Source organism: Podarcis bocagei (assembly GCF_964188305.1).
Source record: "Podarcis bocagei genome assembly, chromosome: 6".
NCBI classification, from domain to species: Eukaryota; Metazoa; Chordata; class Lepidosauria; order Squamata; family Lacertidae; genus Podarcis; species Podarcis bocagei.
Window position 1 is genome coordinate 82546164 of NC_138130.1, and position 22671 is coordinate 82568834.

General features: G+C 38.6%; 1 protein-coding gene across 4 annotated transcripts in view; it reads right to left on the reverse strand.

The window, feature by feature from the left end:
* Positions 1–845: 845 nt before the first annotated feature.
* Positions 846–22671, reverse strand: part of CDK8 (cyclin dependent kinase 8) — a 40905-nt gene continuing 19079 nt past the window's right edge. For 2 of the 4 annotated variants that reach the window (XM_081197976.1, XM_081197974.1), the window contains exons 5-13: positions 16032–16089; positions 13615–13746; positions 11617–11760; positions 10690–10759; positions 9832–9904; positions 7557–7654; positions 3825–3903; positions 2606–2758; positions 846–2134 (exon numbers count right to left, since the gene is read on the reverse strand). In XM_081197976.1, coding sequence (XP_081054102.1) covers positions 2009–2134; positions 2606–2758; positions 3825–3903; positions 7557–7654; positions 9832–9904; positions 10690–10759; positions 11617–11760; positions 13615–13746; positions 16032–16089 — 933 coding nt within the window. In that variant the 3' untranslated portion in view covers positions 846–2008. The remainder of the gene's footprint in view (positions 2135–2605; positions 2759–3824; positions 3904–7556; positions 7655–9831; positions 9905–10689; positions 10760–11616; positions 11761–13614; positions 13747–16031; positions 16090–22671) is intronic. The other 2 variants (XM_081197975.1, XM_081197977.1) reach the window with 2 other exon arrangements.

The window sequence follows — 22671 nt, forward strand, 5'->3', positions numbered from 1 at the left end:
GGTTCTGCAGCATTTTTACAGGTGAGGGGTTACAGATAGCACTGCAGTGAAAGAGCTTTGCTGGAGACCTTGGAGAGCTGCTGCTTTTCAGGGTAGACAACACTGGACTAAATGGCCACTGGTCTGATCCTGTACAAGACAGCTTCTTGTGTTATGTTAAATGAGGTGCTCTTGCCCTCAACTGCTTTTATTGTACAGTGGTACCTCGGGACGCGGGTGGCGCTGTGGTCTAAACCACAGAGCCTAGGACTTGCCGATTAGAAGGTCGGCGGTTCGAATCCCCACTATGGGGTGACCTCCCGTTGCTCGGTCCCTGCTCGTGCCAACCTAGCAGTTTGAAAGCACGTCAAAGTGCAAGTAGATAAATAGGTACTGCTCCAGCGGGAAGGTAAACAGCGTTTCTGTGTGCTGCTCTGGTTCACCAGAAGTGGCTTAGTCATGCTGGCCACATGACCCGGAAGCTGTACACCGGCTCCCTTGGCCAATAAAGTGAGATGAGTGCTGCAACCCCAGAGTCGTCCGCGACTGGACCTAATGGTCCCTTTACCCTTTACCTTGGGTTACAGACACTTTAGGCTACAGATGCTTCAGGTTACAGACTCTGCTAACCCAGAAATAGTACCTCGGGTTAAGAACTTTAGTTCAGGATGAAAACAGAAATCATGAGGTGGCGGCGCGGCGGCAGTGGGAGGCCCCATTAGCTAAAGTGGTACCTCAGGTTAAGAACAGTTTCAGGTTAAGAACAGACCTCCAGAACGAATTAAGTTCTTAACCTGATGTACCACTGTATAGGCCAAGTGTATATTTTCTTAGCATCAACTGACAAAAGCACAAGCAAAATCATATGCAGATTTATGAAAAATAATTTTATTATGTAACACCTTGTTTTTAACAATGTTGATTTCTTTTAAAATTCAGAATACCTGCGTCATTCATGTAAAATAGTTTGATACAGTACATTGTATGGTATAATTTTTCCTCAAATTCTAAGGTTCTCCTAACACCTTAATCCTTTGCTTTAATAAGGGAGACCCTAAAGCAACGTGCGAACATATTTAAAAATAATTAAAATTTAAAATCCACTACATCAAGCCAGCTCTCAAAAAATCATGACAAAAATATCTGAATGAATGCTGCACTGCTTGTTTGTTTGCAGGGAACGTCACTCATGCTTTTTTTTTAATTCCAAGCATGCTCACAAATCAGTTAACACCAACAGGAAAAATAAAACACTGTCTATGACAATCATTTTAGTTGGTTGCTGAACCAAACAGGTTTATCTCAGTAACACACTCATTTACTATCAAATAGCAGCTTTAATACCAGTCAAGTCATAGATTTGAGAACAAAATAAACATATGCTGAAAATTAATCTTTGGGAGGCTTGTAAATCTGCTGGAAAAATGCTCATTTTTTGTGTCTTTAAAAAAATCTCTCTCTAGCAAATTTGTTGGTCATAAAACATTGATCAATGTGGAAAATGAATCAACCCACAAAAAAGTCACTAAAAGTCAATGTATATAAAAAAAATTCTCAATTGGAGCCACGGTTAGTTTGCTTTCATCTCATTAACACATACTGTATGCTTCAAATACCAGTTAAAGAGATTTTGCGTACTATTGGTCAGATAACGTTGTTAACATCAATAGAATTCACAACAACAAAAATGCTTGCCCCTAGCACATTTCACAGCTTCAACTGCTACAGACTGTCACTGAAAACAATGCATTGGTCAGTCTGAACCATGTCAAGTAAACTATGGAAGTAGCATATCCACAACACAAACTGTGCTAGTACTTTCTTTTCAAGTCTAATTCCATAATGGGTACAATCTGAGGGAGCCACTACTCCCAGCCTGTGAAAAGTAGTGGAACTTGGCTATCAGACATTTTGAAAATGTGATAGTTTACAGTACATTCTTGCAGCCCAACGCCAGGTTCCAGGCAGACAGCAGCACGGCCAGTCCTGCAGCCTTAGCAACAGTGCATTGACTTTATTTAGGTGCAGCTCAGTACCGGTGCGTCTGGTGAGAGTACTGTGGAGGCTGCTGGGAGGTAGTTGAATATCCCATGCTGCTCTGTGGCTGTGATGTGCTTGGTCCAGGGTTTGGATAGGCAGCATGGGGATTGGAACGCTGAGCAACGCATTGGAGGGGGGGGGGAGACAGAGAGAGAATATTACATATGTGGCTGGTCAAATGCTGCCATGTTTAACACGACGGAAATGACAACTATGGCAGCTATTTCTATGGCTCTAGAGATTGTTGCACTATAGATTCAACTGATGAAGCTAATTGTTAAGAGGGTAGGAAATGAAACCAGACCAACACCATTTAAACCATGGGTTGTCCATTATCTGTTTTGAAACTCAAACCACAGTTCAAGTTCTTCATATCACAGTGTGGCATGATGTATGAACTGAACTAGTTAGCAATGACACACTGTGCAGGTCTCCACTGGTGCCTTTTGACCTGAATCAGTTGCGTTTAACAAAACATATATTCAAATAGATTTTAAAAATACAACTTTTAATAGGTATGGACATAACAGCTAATATAAATGATCCACAGTGTCATAACAAAACTGAAAGCTGAAAACAGAAATACCTGATAATCTGAGGTCATGATAAGTCCACCTGAGGTAGTGGTAGGAGGAACAACTCTCACTTTTTTCAAGGGAGGCCCTTGCGTATGACTGTTGTCTTGGTTCCCTGGATGACCAGTTCCATTTGTGTGGTTATTGCCCTGCTGCTGGTTCTTCTCAATTTGTTAAAGAAAAAAATGTAAGATACAGCTCAGAGGGAGTTCATGGGTAGGAAGCATCCAGTCTTGTGTAAGGCTAAGTCAGGCACAAAGCCACTAATTACTTAATAATAATTACCGTATTTTTCGCTCTATAAGACACGCACCAGACCACAAGACGCACCTCGTTTTTGGAGGAGGAAAACAAGAAAAAAAATATTCTGAATCTCAGAAGCTAGAACAACAAGAGGGATCTCTGCGCAGCGAAAGCAGCGATCCCTCTTGCTGTTCTGGCTTCTGGGATAGCTGCGCAGCCTGCATTCGCTCCATAAGACGCACACACATTCCCCCTTACTTTTTAGGAGGGAAAAAGTGAGTCGTATAGAACAAAAAATATGGTACCTTACTATTTCCACCTAATTATGCAAACAAATTAAAATCAAATATAAACATACCATACAGCCCTATCATAACTATTTATTCAGAGGTAAGCCCAATTTATTTGCCATGTTTTCAACTATGCATTTTAGGATTATAGCCTTATTCAAAATAAGTTAACATGAAAGGAACTTGGAATCATCACTTTCTAGAGTTGCAGATAATAAAAAGACTTCAAATTAGGTACCATGAAAATGCTCAAAACCTTTTTATTCTACAAGCCATGGATCAGATCTGATTACTGATTTTTTTCTATATTATTTATGTAAACTGAAATGTGCAGAAGTTCTCAACTTCTTGCCATGTCTGATGTAGAGTTGGAATGACCCATAATTAATGTTAACTTCTAACCATATTAATTAATCTTCATCTCATCATATTATTAATTTATTTTATGCTATCATTCTTATCTTAGCAGGAAATGGTTCAAAAAAAGTAGTAGCAACAATCGGGGACATATGTGTAAAAGTATGGAATAATAAATCATGTACTCTCAGTAACTTAAATGCTTGAAATCAGATCCATTAACCCTATCAAAAATATGATTGCCTTAACAACTTGGTAATTATAAAATTGTCCAACCTGATTAACAAAATACACCTCCTAAATGTATTTCTCTCATCTTAACCTTCAAATAAATACCTACTTTGTCTCCTTTATCATCAGGCTCTTCTTCAGTTAAAAATTCTCGTTTTGGGTATGGGATTTGACAACCTGCAAACACACTGCAAACACAAAAACAAAAAGAAGCAAGCATTTCGTGTGTGTAAGCAAAGAGCATAAATCTCTACTAGAAAAAAGTGTGTCCCATAATTAATAATGGTAATAAAATAGTTTTCATCCTGGTTCAAGCTGCTTTATGTGTCACTTGCCATTTGTGATTTTAGTCTTTTAGGAAGTGACTTTAGTCTCTGAAGTGTTCTAAGTATGACAGTTTGTTCTGAAAGGCTATCAGTTTCTTCAGTAAGAGAGAATATCTCCAGCTATCAACTAAATACACTGCTTATAATGCAGAGTTTAATAATGGACTATATTACAGCCCAAGCACAAGTTTGCCTGTGCATAGACTTGTAAGCCTCCATTTTACTAAGAAGCCAAGTGACACAGTTTCCTAGCTGTTTATATCATATACCAGCAAGTCATCCCAAACACGTTTTTCTGGCTAAGACAAGCTGAAAAATGCTATGCCCCATTTCTATACAAGACTGGAAATACTAAATTCTATGATGATTCATCTCTTCTTGCTCATATGCCTTGCCCCCTAACCTATTACTTGCATAATTTTGTACCATAGTTTTATTTCCAAGTAATATTTTCCATAAAAATAAAGCTAAAGTTACTGCAAGCTGTCTTCAGTTCCATGTTTCCCAATTACATGTTGAACTTTTTGCTAAGGTATCAGTGAAGAGATTGGATATCTAACGTAAGGACAACTGCTATGGATCACCTACCTGTGACCATGTAAGCCATTATCATTTGATTTATACTCTATCTGTAGGTCTATTTAAAATCAACAGTAGCAACATGTGCAACATTAAAAAAGAACAGCAAATAAAAGCCAATCAGCAACCAGTAGCCCAGTTCACCCCCCACACATTTGCATATAATCTTTGTAGATGGGCTGTGCCAATCTTCTTTGAATGTTCAAGTTTAAATTTTCACGCTTTTCTTTTTTTACTGTATCAGCCTGCTGTTGTGACCAATGGACTACTTTAAAAGTCCTGGCAGGAAATAATGATTAATTTCATTTTGTGAACTGCCCCTGAGATCTGTTGATGAAGGATGGTATAAATCTTATTGGTATCACATTCCAAAAGCATATTCCAATCGAAAAGCTATTGGAGCACATATTAACTTAAATTCCCCAGTGGGCTATCAAGGAAGACCTATAGGAGAAACAGAAGAAATGCATAAGTGAAAAAGTGGGCTCATTAACAGAAGAGAAAAACAAAATCCAAAAAATGTCTAAGTGAAATACTGGGCTCCTAGTGAATGTCTAAGTGAATACTGGTGCCCGGGGGGGGGGGGGGGGAAGGAGGGATGTACCCCAAAAGTCTAAGAGCCATTTTTTAAAAATGAGTATTATAAATAAGAGAGTCAGGATTGTATGTTTGCCCTATCAATGTTAACTCAGGCATTTGATAGTTTCACTTTCTTATTCATTTCACCAGGGCAAATCAGACTCCTGATAGCTTAGAAAGTTAAATGCAAGTTAAAGGTTCATTTAAAAAAACAACCCAGAAAATGTAGGGGAAAGATGAAACACCACATGACAATGGATCCCATAATTGTTGAGGAATAAAGGGAGTATAAAGGGGCTCAGGTTTGCTAAAAAACAACAACCAAAAAAACACCTTAAACAAATATTTCAAATAGCTACTAAGGTCCCCATTAATTTGGGTGGGACAACCCTTTTGGGGACTTGTATGGTGATGATAAGAGATAGAAAGATGGCAGAATAAGAATCCAGAAAGATATGTATCAGAAGTAATTGATATTGCAGCGTTCTACAGTGGGTGATAGAAGAAGCAATAGTTTATACCAGTATGTGTTAGGGTGGATTTACTCGCAGCAGTGAAACTGAATTCACTAAACACCCATTCAAATCCAGTTTACTAGTAATCTCTCCCATGGAGTGTTGAGGTAAAGAGAGATAAAACATTCCTCAGAAAGGCCCAGGGACACCACGCTATTATGTTGCACATTTATGTTATTACACTAATACTCCACTCTTCCTCTGAGGAGCTCAAAACAGCTTAGAAATGGTCCTAGGCGATCTCCTATGAAGTTTACAAGGCCAGCAATAAGCTCCTTAGCTTCTGATGCAGAATACATCATACAGCTTCAGACCACTGTGCTTGTTTACTTGGTATTGTATAGAGAGTTTATTGGGTATACTGACTTACACACAATAAGTTCTGCAGCCTATTTATACCTTTCAAGTAGGTCAAGTACTTCTGATAGCCTCTTTAAAGCTCTTCAGTTAAGTATTCATATTCTGCTATGGGACTGGAATGTAAAACCCCTCTGGCTGTGTTTTGCCTTGCCTAACAAGTTGGGGCAATGAGACCCAAATATGTAATCAGTACACACTTTGAACTGGAACAAATAGAGAAATTAGTCATGAAAGATTTTATTAAAATCTGTGCATTAAAAAAAAAATCAGGTCATTAGTGATGTAGAGGTCCACCAAGAAGATCGCAGAAGACACTGAAATTGCAGTTATTTGCAGTTTTTGCAAATTTTATTCTGCTTCTACACACACACACACACACAAAAAAAAAAAAAAAAAAAAAAAAAAAACAAAAAAAACACTGGCTACCTTTAGTCTTCACAACCAAAGATTGAATGCTGTGCATATTTATCCTGTTGTTTTAAAAATGTGAGATCAAGGGTCATGGATGTGTCTTCCATACTCTACCTCCTTTCCTATCCATAATTGGTAGGGACAGAATAATTTTTGCAAAATGCTATGTTTTTGGCAGTGCTTGCACAGTTTAACTGATGGGCAATTATACCTATTGTTTTGCATACAGATCTCTACAGCTATTAGTATCTAAAGATTTTTCTAATAAGTTGAGATAGCAATTTATGATTTAAAGAAGAAAGGGATATTTCCCAAGGGCAGTTTAGGCTACACCAAACAAATCATATGATGGAAGAAAACCAAGTTTGTTCCAAAGTCAGTATGTGCCTGTGAATTTCATTTTCAGAAAGGCTGCACCCATTGCACATACATATGTGTAAAACATCAGAGAGCAAATTGGGTGCATAAATCATCAAATTAAGGTTGAAATAGTTTTACCGACTTGCCAGTGAAATATTCTTTGACACAAAAGAAATAGTCATGTCTTTCAAATACGAACTTAAAAGTCTTGCCTACATATTGAGAATACGGATGTTTAAAAAGCAAATCGTTATATTTAAAAAGAAAGAAAGTGCATAAATATGCCCTACATGCAGACTTTGGTTGTGAAGTTGGAAGGCTGTCCCCATCCTCACCATAGTCCACCCATCAAGTTTTCAAATAAATATAAACTAATTATAGAATGTCATCTATAATTTCAAGTGGACCTGCAGGCAGTTAGCAGTTGACTATGAAGATCTATAGCATGCATAATCAACCTGTCAGTGAATAACAGGATTATTGCTATGACTAATGGGATCAAAGGCTCAGGACAAGATTAATAGGAATATTACTTCAAAATGGCAAATGGCACAGTAAAGCCATTTCTTATAACTTATCAAGAAGGAGCATCTCACTTGTTATTTTCAGAACATTCCTCCATTCCACACCCACCAAGTCATGCTGTGACACTGAAAGCAATAAAGCATTTAAAGAGCTGCACAGATAGTATCTAGTAAACTGACCACTTACTCAGATGTAGGAAGTGGATCTTCTAAGAAATAAGGATCCTGCATAGCCTGTTCTGAGGTAATTCTCTTTATTGGGTCCATAGTAAGCAATTTCTGTAGCTATGCATAGTTAAAAACACAAGACATTCAGTGCTGTCAAATCAATCAAGAAAATATTTCACCACAATGTGAATATACAAAGCTTCCTTATGTGCTTATAAAGTCTAGTTAGCTCAGTGGCAGAGCTTATACTCTGCGTACAGAAGGTACTAGGTTCAATCTCCAGAATCTCCAGGCACGGCCGGGAGAGACCCCCATCTGAAAACTGGAAGAGCTGCTGACAGAATATTGAGCTAGATGGACCAATGATATGATTCAGTATAACCTGGTTCCTAATAATCTAGGCTTCCATAATCTGAGATTTAGGCTTATATTATCTATAAAATGCTACCCATGGAAAAGCTGCAGTTACAAGACTTACTTGCTCACATAAATGGGCCACAGAGCATATCACACCTATAATGCAGTAGGTTTAATTTCTACTGTGCTGTACAAACAATTCAAGGTTGTTAATGTTAGAGGCCCATCACACTATATAAGTACAACCTCTCACAGTGCTTTCCAATATACTTAACATTCTTCCCAAGTATTCTGGTAGTGAACCTAGCCCATGTGATAAAAGCACATGGTGAAATGGTTTTGGATTGCTGGGTTTAAGGCTGTGAGGGGTAAAAGAAGAAGAGGAGTTTGGATTTGATATCCCGCCTTTCACTCCCTTTAAGGAGTCTCAAAGCGGCTAACATTCTCCTTCCCCTTCCTCCCCCACAACAAACACTCTGTGAGGTGAGTGAGGCTGAGAGACTTCAAAGAAGTGTGACTGGCCCAAGGTCACCCAGCAGCTGCATGTGGAGGAGCGGAGACGCGAACCTGGTTCCCCAGATTACGAGACTATCGCTTTTAACCACTACACCACACTGGCTCTCAACCACACTGGTAGAGGATATCCTTGCTTTGTATTTTAGCAAATTTACCCCTTCCAAATTTATGCATAGTCATAAAAAATAATACCTTGCAAGTGATCAGGCTGGGTTAGAGATTTGTTCTTAGTTTTCTTTAAAAAAAATCTGGCCAGATTAAAGAAAAACACTGGCTTTAGGGCCAGCAGCTAAAAGGCAAAAAATAATTTTCTTCATCAAAATATTAACTGAATCTGGTCATCTAATACTCCAGTCGATTTATATACCTATTCACAGCCAACAGTTGTCACGTCATGCTTAACAAAAGAGGAGGAGTTGGTTTTTCAAAAATAATAACAGTAAAAACAGGGCTCCTTGTGCTCCCTGGGAAAATACTAGCATCTTTAGATCATTTCAGTCATTAGATTTGTTCTTTCATGCCCACTTTCAGAAGTCCTTATTCTTAAGGGTACTTGAGTATTCTCTAAAATAAGGCTTGCAGCTGTTTTACAATAGAAGGTGTTAAGATAGCATGTTGGATGTAACAGGATTCTGAAGCATATACAATGATAAATGGCCTTCTGGGATGAGGAAAAGCCATATCCTTAAGCTACCCTATTACATGACAAATTTGCTACTACACCCAGTCTTCAAACAACTCAACATAAGGAACAGACTGAGTATACAAACAAGAAGAACAACCTTCTCAGTGGTAGCCCCAGTCCCACATTTCCCTTCCATAGTAGGGAGGTACACAATAAATGAGCAAGATAATGGAAGGAATATTGGGTCAGAGTCAATTAAACTATTCCACTAGCAGGAACCAATACAAGGCTTTCCCATCTCCTCATGCCACATCATGCCTCCCCCTAATCTGCTCTGGAGGGTCAGGAAAACCCCCAGAACAGTGTGCACGGGAGAGAGGGGAGATTGTTTCACTGGGAAAGCAAAGCAATCTCCTTAGCACCACGTTGAATTCTACCATTAGCTATCACTTGACCACAGCTGTCTGTTGATACAACTAATAGCTAGACAAATTACCAGGTTGTCAGGACATGTTAAAAAAGGAAGAAAATCTACTGCCAGCATACGTGCTGTAGAAATGTTAAAAACTGACTTGATGCCTAGCACTTGGGAGTAGTAAACTATTACAGTAATTAGATCATAGGGTTTTACTCTGGACATGAATTGCTATGAAATATGAAATGGCACAGAAATTCAACTTTATAACCAATGCTTTTGTGAAGAGATGCAATGAAAAGCAATTTAAACAATTCAAATTAATGCTTCCAGAAACTGAAAAATTCACAAGCGAACAATTTGATACTATCCAAGTCTTACCAAGTGGAATGCTTTGCTATCTGGCTTAACTTTATGTTTTTCCATATATTTGATAAGGCTGCAGTTGGTATACCTGAAAGAAAACAGTAAGTCACAACAATGCATCAAATTGAATAGAAAAGTACAAATCTGGAGGACAGGATAAAACCAATAGGGCTTGCTAATGAACTCGGTTGTGCTGAATTGTCTGGTCCATCTGTGATTCAAAAGGGTGCCAGCACTGTAAAAGTAGCCTGAGGCCACACACTGTTTTTAATAGCAGCCACATGGAAATGACTTCCCATTATTACAGATTTGGTTAGCAACCAGTATCCCTCTTGTACAATATTAGATGCACATACTTCTAGTAGCTATGCATTTGATAATGCTTAAAACATAATATTACGAAACATAAAAAGTCAATCCTTTAAAGAATAATAGATTTTAATGCAACAAACTGTCTCTTTAGCCAAGACACTAATTTTATATGTGCTATGTTGCTTCAAATGTATCTATACAACGAGAAAATTAGCAGTTATTGCTTGTTTCAAACAGCTTCAGAAAACCAAGCAGAACACACAAGGATCCACTAAACCAAGAAGGGCCAGTACAGATCCCTTCAAACTTACTGGCCTCCACTGGGCTTTTTCACAAACAACATGGTTATCAATACAAACCTGTAGTGTGACATGAAATACCTGTTCCCAGCCAAGTTCCCTGCTGTTCTCAGAAAACTCAGAGGTGCAACTATCTTTGTGGGGAAGGGGTGGTCACCAGAGAGAGGAAAGAGGCAATTGCCAAGGAAGCCTGGTTCCTGAATGTATGAACCCCTGATGCAGTAGAAATCATCACAATTACTTAGATCTTTGCAAAACTTACGTGTTTCTTCGAAAATCTTTCATTAACGTTGAATGTTCAGGCATCTTTTTAATATCTTCCCAATCTTTATCTATGAATTGAATATTAATAGCACTCTTTCATCTTTCTCTACATAGGGAATAGGACATCATCACTTGCACATTCAAAACCATAATTCACTCTCCTCTTTATATGCCAAACTTTGCCTTCTGATCACCATTGATGAAGATGAATATGAGTGGACAAAATATCCTCTCTCAGTCGCCTCAGCAACACTAGATCAGAGTCACCAAAGAGACACCTATTTTTAATATAGACCAAATTTTGCTATGGAAGTAGGCAAAGCGGTGCACAATGAAATTAACACACTAGGTCTGAATCCCCAACATGATGCACATGGGTATCCCAGAGCCTACCTACCAAGGCCCTTTGCCCCTCCCCTCTCAATTGTTTAATTTTTAAAAAGTGAACTTTCACCTATTTGTTTTTTGGGGAGGGGCAGCTGCCTGCTTTGTGTTTTTGTCAGTTTGGGGTGGGAGTGGGGGCTCTGAGCATCACCAGCTTGTCTTCTGTGAAAAATGTATTTTGTGAGCCCACAAAATATTTAAAAATATGCCTAGTCCAAAATGTCTGAGGACTCCTGCAGTAAATACTACTATCAGGCCTCAAGATTTTGTTTCTTTTTATCAAGACAATAAGAATTTTCAAGAAATTAACAAATGGGGGGGATCAATTTCACAGTGTTCTTTGTAGGCCGTGCATAGACCTATGCACATCCACAAAAAGATCAGGCATATTGACATTTTCAAATGATTACTGTAGCTTCTTTCAAGCCTATTAGCTTTTCAGTAAATATTATGGCACAAAGAGTATGTCAGTCCTATTAAAATGGTACTGGAGATATGTATAGGCTGGAGTACATCAGTAATGAATGTATAGAATATGTACCTGCAGGAAATCCCATTACATTGAATATTCTGTCCAGCTGGTCATGATGATATGGATTACTAGTTTTTATGTCCTCTTGTCGGCAGTGGAATATTGGCTCAGATGTTAGCAGCTCTGCAAATATACACCCTATAGCCCAAATATCTTTACAAAAAAGGAGGAAGGAAAAATCAAATAGACTTTTCTGAAAGAAGAAAGCATAGTCTGAAGAACAGCAGCAGAGGTTACACATGGCCTCTCAAAGCAAGCAACTCTGTTTAAGTTATATGTACATTTTCTACAGACAATTCCATTTCCCCTATATTCCTTAAGATTTTACACATGACCCCATGCATTTAAAAATTGAACATTTTGCTGAGGTTAAAGGAATGTAGGCCAAACTAATGTTATGCTAAATGTGCAGCTTCCACAATAGCTGAATATTTAGCTCTACCTCTCGTTACACACTTGTGTCTCTGTCTCATATACCATTCAATTTTTGCCTACTTCCTCTTCTCATTACCATCAGCCAATAACCTGGAGCATGAAAGACACACATAGAACACAGGCAGCTAGATAGGCTGCTACTGTATTTAGCAAAATCAATGCATCATTAATTTTAACACTGATACTAGAGAAAAATGAGCAAAAGAAGACTATGCAAACTGCATTGTTTTCATTTTAAACCATAATTTCATATATAGCAAAGCAGGTGTCTGCATTGGTGGTAACTAGCCAGGAAGACATAAGAAGCTGCCTTGTCCTGTTGGTCCATCTTGCTCAGTATTGTCAACACCCCACTGACAGCAGGACCCCAGGATTTCAGCCAGTAGTTTCCCCAGACCTACACAAAAGTATCATGAACTGGAACTGGGGACATTTGTAATGCTAAGCAGGTGCTCTATGATTGAGCTATAGTCCCTTCCTTACAGATCTTCAGCTCATGTTGGATGGCCACTGTTAGGGATTGATTAGAAAAGGATTGAAAATAAGACGGTCAGAACTGTAATGCTTTTATTTAAATCTAAGGTCTCTTTGCATTTGGAAATTTGATGTGCACCTCTGCTTGCTCCATCTCAAAAAGGATATAACAGACTTGGAAAGGGTGTATATCACAGCAATCATGGCACCTTCCCCACAAGGAGAGGCTGAAGGTGGTGGGAGTTTAAATGGGACATACGAAAGATCATCACTGGGGAGGAATTTCTTTCTTTCATAATACTAGCACTTAAGACTCAATGAAACTGATTGTCCTCTACTGTCAGACAAAATAAAGTGCTTCACCAATATTTTGAATTCAGTCAATGAGGGCTTTTGCACAGTTACTTCTAGTATCAAGGACTTGGATAAAAGAAAGTGCTCAAAAGCACACTGAAAAAATAGGTATTTTCAATAATATTTCAACCAAACCAAACAGGTTGTTTCAAGCTCTGGGTAGAAGTCTACTAAAATCAAAGGCTTGCAGGCAGACTTGTGAAAGCTGAATGATCCCTCCAGAATTGTATAGGATATGGAGGGGTGCTGCTATCTGAGAAAAAATTGTGGAGGCACCTTGTGAGAGCATCATGCTGCTTGTGCATGCCTGGATCAAAGCCAAAACATTCCTGACACTATTCAATAATGCAAATCAGTCTTCAGAATTAAACGTTGCTGGCATTTCTTATCTAATTAGTGAAACCATCTGTAAATTCAATGTGGTCTTTGCCAGTTAAGTGCCTTGAAGTACTTAAGACTTAAGAGTGATGCACATGTTTAGGCAACCAAACATGATAGAAGACTCAGCCTTAAAAAGTAAGGTTCAGTGAATCACTTTTCTTCCACACTAGAATCACAATGCTTTCCTATATTTCCCAAATGCCAAAATGCATTGCAGGTGGTTGGGCTAGGCGACCCTTGTGATTCCGTCCAATTCTAAGATTTCAAGAGTAAACATCTTTGTAAACAAGGAAGGAAGGAAACCACACCAGGGAAAATTAGAATTTAAAATATGGAAAATCAGGTATACAGTGCATTACTTACCAATAGCTTTGGTATAATGCCTTGCTCCAAGCAGTAATTCTGGAGCTCGATACCAGAATGTTACAACTACTGGATCCAAATCAGCTAAAGGCTTCAAAGGTGAATTAAATAGTCGGGCAAAGCCCATGTCAGCTGTAAAAAGAGGGGGAAGATGCTTTAAATTTTAGCGCACAGACTGCTTACTCAGAAATGAGTGAGCTCAAATGTGACACACACTGCAAACATCCTCAGTCTAACTTTTAAAAGTTCCTTTTAAGCTTGTTTCTGAAGCATGGTACAGAAAATGAAGCATTATTAAATCATAGCTAACACACTTTTGATCATGCAGGTTCTGAATCAAGCTGATCATTCCTCAGAAAGTTGGGAAATTTGGTGTCCAGCCCAACGGAAAAACAACACGAGGATTTATATATGGGAAAACAAGGCAGGTGTATACTAGGCTGGAAAGATTTCCCGTTTTTAGAAGCCAGTCCTTTATTAACCTGACAAAAACAGTTCAGCTCTTAGGAACTAAGGCAGCTGGTACATTTCCATCTCTATTATCACAGAAAACTGATATTTGAGGCTGTTACCGATTGCAGCTGAATTGCATTTAAGCTTAGATGGGAAGAATTCCCAATTCCTGCTATATTCTATTGCCTCAATACTTTTCACCTATTAGGAAGAATTTACAAATGAAACCTGGATTGTTTGCACCCACACTCAAATAGCAGAGAAGTATTTCACTTCTGTAAGAAAAACTATTTCATACAGTTTGAGTGTAGGTGCGAACATACAGCTTGTTATTTTACAAATTTCAACAGACCTTAGGATCCGAGGTTGCAGTTGTAGACCATACAAAGAACTGAGCCAGCTTTAAGTCTGTGAAGCCTGTGTGTTTTTAAGGAGCAAGGTTCCAGATCTCATATTCACCAGAGATAAATTCATCTCCCTTTGTCCTATTAACAAGCGTGTGTGCCTATTCATAGCCCTATTTAAAACTGTATTATGCTTCATTTTAGGCATTGAAAACAATTTAACTTTTTCTGTCTTAGAAGGCAAGAAACATTTAGCTGCTGGAGGAAAAAACGCAATAGCTCCAGAAGAGAGGGGTGAGTGGGAAGTACAGTGTTTATATTCAAATACGTTTGTTGTGTGTGTGTTTTAATGCTTAAACAGTGGAAGTCCAAACATAATTTTGTTGTTGCTTCTGTTGTCAAAATAAGGCAGTGCGTCTTCAGCTTTATTATACTTTTACGAGTCCATCTTGCCATCTTGGCACTGGATAGGTTAAGTGAACTGGAGAAGTCTCTTTCACATCCATCCATGCAGTGTAACCATTTTGGAGAGCAATCAATTAGTTTGAAATGTTGTACACAGCTGTTGCATGCAAAAGTAGCAGGTAGTCCATTTCCAGTAAGGGAAAAGCTGTCTGCAGCACAAGAAGCACCACTTCAATTAACGTCAAATATGTTGGGAGGCTGACCTACATTATAGCCATGGTTTGCTTACAAAAGGACCTCAGTCTGCTAGTGTTAGTACTCTTGTATGTTCACAAACCTTTTAAAGAGTCATGTGCTCAACACTGGTCTAATTCTATTCCTTTTGAATTTCATATATAGGGCCACCAATGAGGAAAACCCCCTGCTTTTGGCAGCTGATCAATAGTCTCGAACAATCAAAAGAATGTATGGAATTCTGTGTCAATTACAAAACAATTCATCTCAGATCACAGCAGCCAAATTCTTGGGGCTGAGGTCCCTTTGCCTCCCCTAAAATATTTGAGGGAGCTGCCCCTCAAAGTTGATGGGCATTGTCATTCAAATGGTGTGTGCGCGCCACGTCATGTGATTATGTGGGGCTGGGCTTCCCTGCCCCTCCCCAATATTTTGTTCAAGTTGGCACCCCGTCTCAGATAATTAGTCAGAGGACAGGAAAATATACACCTTTAACATCTGCTGGTACAAACACTTACGTCCTTAGGATACCAACCTACTTCCGCAACATGCTGGATCATACCATTATGCAAATTTTACTGCTACATTAGAGTTTCATTTAATTATTTTTTAAAGAGCATTTTTATAGAATATGGAATCTGTGTCACAAGAAGCTCCCCCTACAAAGATTTGTCCAATGTTACCTTATCCATTAAAAATGCTGTTTTAATTTCCATCAAGCTACCCTCTCAATAGCACTTTATACAACTGTTACTAATGTTCATTTTATTATTGATATTTATATAATTCAGTACTATTGTAAAGTAACATTTTTGGAGGCAAAAGAGTCCTTCACTTTTCTCCATCCAACATTAACAAATTTTACCTCTTCATTTTATGGGGTTTTATGTGTGATCCAGAAAGTATTAACCTGGTTAGCTGCACCTTTAGAACATTCTATCTTAAATGCTACACTGGGACTTATCAAAGATATAAACATACCAATTTTTACTCTTCCTCGCTCAGGACCTTCACCCATAACTAAAATATTAGCAGGTTTCTGTGGAAAAAAAAAATACAATACATATACCAAGATAAACCTAAACATTTGTGCCTAAAATTAGCAGTTTTATTTTTCCAATTTTAAACCAAAATGCAGTGGAATGTCATTAATAGTGCCTGTGGACTATTAGTTTGCTGTAAGGTCATATGGCTGACCAAATCAATTTTCTTCCCCGTCTTACATTTTCTTCCTCTTAGAAGAGCTTCCTTTCAATAACTTTCCACACCATGCTCTTCTTTCAGATGAGCAGTGTCATTACAGAATTCACCTGGGAAAAATGTTGGCTCACTTATTTCCAGTATTAGCCAATTACAAAAAGCATTCAATGAAATATTTTGCATATCTTCCTAGATGTTACTATATGAACATTTAGATTCTACACAAAACTTTTACATTTTGCTCTTAGTGTATCAATTCAGCCACTATAAGAGTGGCTTATAAGAGTTTATTCTGAAACTACCACATCTGCGAAGGCAATGTTTATAAGAATTGCCTTTGCAGATATGGTAGTTTCAGAATCATTACATGAGAAGCAAACATTGGTACAATTGCTTCTGAAGCTATATAGAGCTACACCAAAACTATTTTTGCTGTTTTCTTATAAGGTTTATAAACCTATATAAAATAACCATTAATCATCAAAATTAGCCAAGGATGATGTGTAGAGTAGTATATATGCGGTTCAAGCCAATTTCAAGAAAAAACTACTTCTTTTGAAAAAAGGCTTGCATCAACAGCTCAAAGCACACCACTTTGGGCTATTGTTTAAGTGGGCTATTATTTAAGTATGTAGAAAAGGATTTGCTCCATCTGATCAATATTGTCATGTGAAGCAATTATGTGAACACCTATCTGTGATTTTAAGCAAGCATAAAATGTATGCCAGATAAAAGTACTTCAAGGAAGCTTTGATAGATGAATGAAAACATCTTTGATAGGAACAGATGTAATCTAGTACAATCACAGACACATAAATGTGTAAAGAACAAATTCGAAAAAGGGTATGACTCTGGACAGGTTTAAAGATGGCGACAAGGCAGTAAGTTACACTAAGATGTGTGCTCTGAGCCAGGAAAAATATATAAACTACTTGTGGCACTATCAGGCCATCAGTCACTTGTAGGGACTGGTGGAAGATACTTATGAACAAACAGAGCAGAATATGCAGAATTCTCTTTGATCTAAATGGAAAGAGATCTTATATGCTAACACACTGCGTTTTTGGCAAAGGCATTATCGAAAAAAGTGTCATCTCCGACTTTATTTATGGCTGGATGCTAGTGCGCTGCCATTATTGAATATATTAAGGGGGCTGATTTGGGGATTCTGGAAGGCTGTCATGTCTCACATAATTTCAGTATGCATTTTACCAACTCTGAGCCTTAAGAATGTAGGATTTCCTAACTGCCAGGTTTTCTAGGTAATTATTTCAGGAAGGTCAGCCTGTGCTGCAGCTCTCAATGCCACCTCTCTCCTCTGCATTGCTGCTAATGACACTTAGCATGGCTCAGGGAATGTGCTACGCAGAGAAGCAACTGTAGGCTAGATTAATCTTATTTTTCTCCCCTTTTGAGTATCACTAAATCCATGGGATCATATAGAAGTGGATTTCTCAGAATTATGGATCTGTACATATTCCAGGTTTTCAAATATTAGGGAAGAAGGGTCAAGAGCAAGTTTGCATCAAAATCTTAGCTTTTACACTATGGCAAAGCTGTATGCTTAATTCCTTGTAACAATCTAACCACCTTTTACTAAAAATATGGAATAATTACTTGGGTGGAACACAGCTTGCTTCCGTTAGAGTGCATTTACACTAGCTTACAAAATGTAATATAAGAGTCCAGAATCCAGAATCACTTGCTGTTCAATAACAGTAATCTGCCAGTGTCATCAACCTACCATGATATAAAATACAATTACAGTGGGATCTATTCTACTGCTATATTAATCAATCAGTTACTTCATATGTAAACAAAGAAACCAAAGTGCAGTCATACCTCAGGTTAAAGTTGCTTCGGGTTGAGCGTTTTCGGGTTGCGCTCTGTGGTGACCCGGAAGTAATGGAACGCGCTACTTCTGGGTTTTGCTGCTCGCGCATGCACAGACGCTCAAAATGACGTCACGCGCATGCGCAGAAGCAGTGAATCAAGACCCGCACACGTGCAGGCGCAGGTTGCGTTCTCTTCAGGATGCGAACGGGGCTCTGGAACAGATCCCGTTTGCATCCAGAGGTACCACTGTAATCAAAATCCAGCATTTCTATATACTTCTGGCTTGGAACCTCTAGTCAAGGATCCTCAGACACCCAGGGCCTCTACCCACACTAAGCTGTTTCCAGCTTCAAGCATTCAACAAGCTCTGGCTAGTAACAATTCAATCTGTCACACTGTGGCAACTTCTAGAAAAATTAAGCCTACCCAGATGCTTAGAAAGTTGATGCCATTTTAATCTGTTTTAGTAATTTTTGGATGTTTTACAGTAGGGTTGTGATTTTTCCTTGACCTTGTCGTTGTTTCTTTTGTAAAACGTTTTGAAGTGGGGAGGGGGTTACAGTCAAGAGGTATCTAAATTTTATGAAATAAACACACACGCACAACTTCAAAAAGGAAAAAGCAGTGTAAACCCAAAATGACAGTATCAGCAAAGTACTGTCTCAGAATAGAATGGTGTTTTCTTCTCAATGCAGAAACCAATAGCAGTTCATCTTTCTACTCTCTTGCTTACTACCTTCAGTACTCCTTTAGGAATTGAAGTGTGGCACTTGCAGTCTACTCCTGTTCACTGATCTAGCAAGCCGGACATGCCTTCTATGTGGATAATCCATTTCATTCTTCCGCTGCCCCAGTTCTCCATTTCTCTACCTTCCCCACCCATCAGCACTTTGTATTCTGTGACACTGTGACACTGAACGTAGTTCGCTTTCACTAGGCGGTTTGGTGGTAATTCCCCCCCCCCCATTTTGTTTTTATGCTGTAAACCTTGGAGTATATCAAGAGCCCCCCGCGCCCCGTTGTTCTGCTTTGGCTAAACAGCATGTGAGTTTGCTACACAATGACAACAGGTGTGGGATCACTTATCCCAACTTTACAAATTTGGAAAATTAGGGTGAGAGAAAATTTGACATCATAGTTTAAATTAATCCAGCACTTTAAGCAACGTAAGAACTTAGTTCACAGAAAGGAGGAGGAAGACCAACATGGCACACAGAAAGAGTAGCTATGAGGGAAATAAGCTTAATGATGGAGCAGCATGGACTAGGAACACCATAAAATAGTAAAGAGAAACTGGTGAGAACCAAGATAAAAGCTTAACTATAAAGAATGAAGATGTTAAAAGTCATTAAGTAAAAGATATATGCTACAGATAGCACCAGGCTTTCCACCAACATACAGTGTTATCAACTAATTAGAAAACACAAGTAAGTAGAATTTCTGAAGCACATTAATTGGTTTTTTTAGTTGAACATTTTAAAATATGCCTACGGAAAAAATAAAATAAAAAGGTACATGGTACAGAAATGCCGCACCTACACAAATATAAAATACACTATGTTTTGTAACCAGCTGCTTTAGCTTGGTGAGAAGTCTAACTTCTTATACTCTGAAAGCAATCACAGAGGTTGAGTTGCCAGTTTACTTACACAACTTGAAGCAACACAGAATATTAAAATCAGCATATAGTGTAACATGAAAGGCTGTCACTTTGATATGGGATTACAGATCACAGGAAATAGGTCACATGAATCTTCTAGACAATTACATTTCTAAGGACTAAAAAAATGCTATGGAAAAATAATTCCCCCCAAGTTAAACCAATGCTTCATTTTTAATAAGTATAAATAAACCAAAGAACTAACCTTTGGTTAGTTATATGGAAAACATGGGGCTAAGCCTTGAGCCAAAAGCAGCTTGGATGTATCTGATCTATTAAATGAATTTTTGTAGACGTACATTTGAGGAAAATTAATTTTTTACTCTGAGTTTAACTAGAGCTTCAGCATTTACTACAAAACCCCAAATAGTCTAAATCTAATATGATTAAAGTATAATTTAATTTTCTAGTACTTGAAAAAGTCTGAATAGCTTAGACAAATACTGTCTGACTTTCCTAGTTAAAAAATTAAGATGTGATTTCTTGTATCAAAGCCTGAGTCCCTCAATGAGCTTTGATTTGTCTGTGATACTAATGATCCTGGACCATTAAGAGAAAAACAAATTTCTAATATTATGAGCACACCCTGGATTGTTTCAGTCAAAGACCAATTATGCACTGCCCATCACACTTTAGTGCAGTTACTTTCTTGTTTGATCACAACATATTTGCCATTCGATCCAAGCCAAACAATTGTTTGCCTTGCCCTTCAAAGCAGGATTGTTTCCAGCTCTGTAGTCCAGAAAAAGCAAAGTCTGCCTAAGTTTTTTATTGAACTGGGTGGAATTCAACTTTACTGTCTTCCAATGCAAACTGTATTAAATCCCACCCAAAGTGAGCATACAACTAAGGCATCCAGATCCTAATGATTTCGACAGAACCCAGCTAATTAGAATGCTACTTAGGTGGCATGGCTGCTGAATCAGTTGAAACAACATATTCCCAGGAATGAAAACTTGTGGTATTTACATATGCTGTGGACCATCATTTCCAGTCAAGTAAATTAAGGACTATGTCTTACCCTCAGTCTTCAGAATATTTTACTGGAGATGTGGAAGTTGAAGAAGCAAAGTTAGTTTGTACCTACATACCAACTATCTATTAACTTCTGATACAGTACAATGTATATTGCAGGGCCTCTCTGCCTTTCCTACCCTGCTGGGAAGCACAGTTTCCACGTCATTTTTGATAAGCAGTCACAAAGCTCTCTGAATGAAGAAGCAGTCTCTGGCAGATTACACACACAAAGACAGCCTGATTTCTAAGAACTGCCTAATGAATTGTAGCCATAAATCTTATAGCTTGTGGAGAACATTATGTCTTGGAAAATCTAGTTCCAATACTTGGTGACTGCATAGGTTAACACAGACAGAAAGGAAAAACTTTAGATGCAATTTATGAACACCAGCAAAAATGAATATAACTAGACGGGTTCAACTACAATCTTAGGGTGGGTTCTGAAATCCAAGATTTGCTCCAAATGTGCAAAAATGTCACAGACTGCTAAGAGTCGTAAGTAGGTTTTTGCACCAATTTAAGCCTTGTTTATATGGGATTGTATGTGGGTTAAACCACAGAGCCTAGGACTTGCCGATCAGAAGGTCGGTGGTTTGAATCCCCGCGACGGGGTGAGCTCCCGTTGCTCGGTCCCTGCTCCTGCCAACCTTGCAGTTCGAAAGCACCTCAAAGTGCAAGTAGATAAATAGGTACCACTCCGGCGGGAAGGTAAACGGCGTTTCCGTGCGCTGCTCTGGTTTGCCAGAAGCGGCTTAATCATGCTGGCCACATGACCCGGAAGCTGTACACTGGCTCCCTCGGCCAATAAAGCGAGATGAGTACCACAACCCCAGAGTCGGTCACGACTGGATCTAATGGCCAGGGGTCCCTTTACCTTTACCTAAGCCTTGTTTACTATTCAAAGTTTAGAGACTGCCAATCCATGCTTGGTGTGTTACTGTGCTCTATTCTAATTTTAGAGTCTCATCTGATGATTATTTTGCAATAGGCAATGCAGCCCATTTCTTGTATCTAATTTCATCACATGGATGACATTGGTCATACAAAATGGCCAGGTATATATAAAATGAGCAAGAAGTTCCAAGCTCCAAATGCTGTTTTATGGATTTGGGACTCAGCAACAATTCTCTAAATCCCTTCTTTCAGTAACCTTTTCTTGCTCCTATGGTTGCTTTGCAGCACTTCTAAACTTCAAATGAGCAGAGGCCACCAGTACATTTCATAACAGTCCAATAGAGGTAGCTGCTAGTCTAGACCATACTCAAAACAACTGACCTACTAGGCTCTAATAAATTTACCCATCTCTTGAGACATCCACTTCTGTTTTCCACATACCGGCAAATATTTACAATGGGAAACTTTGGTTTCTGATTAATAATTTCATGCATATTAACTTCAATAGAAACAATTATCCACTTTTGGTACTGTTTGAGCAATGGCTGTGCATATACAAATAAAAGCAGCCTTGAATTTGAAACAAATAAGAAATCCTTCCTCACAAGCTGATAGGGCGTTGAACACAAAGAGGTTAATCCAGTCAACGGTAGGCTCAGAAATCAGACGGAGGAATGAAACAAGTTCTTATGTTCTCCAGGGATTCACACATAGGCACCATGGCCACAGTGGGCTGGATCAAACATACACCATCCAACTGTTTACTCCAACACCCAAGTTTGCTTGAATATTTTAGTCCACCAAGGATTAATATTATGTAGGGACAACACTGTAACCTGTTTATACTGGCACTGCCTGAAACATCTATTGGGCAAAGGAATGAAAGAATGCGGTAACAATGAAGTACCTTTCTATCCAATGAAAGGGCCTGGCGTCGAGAAAAACAAAGAAGCCCTCACCCCCACCCCAAAATATGATCTTATTAGGCTTCCGCAAGGTAAGATGATGCTCATT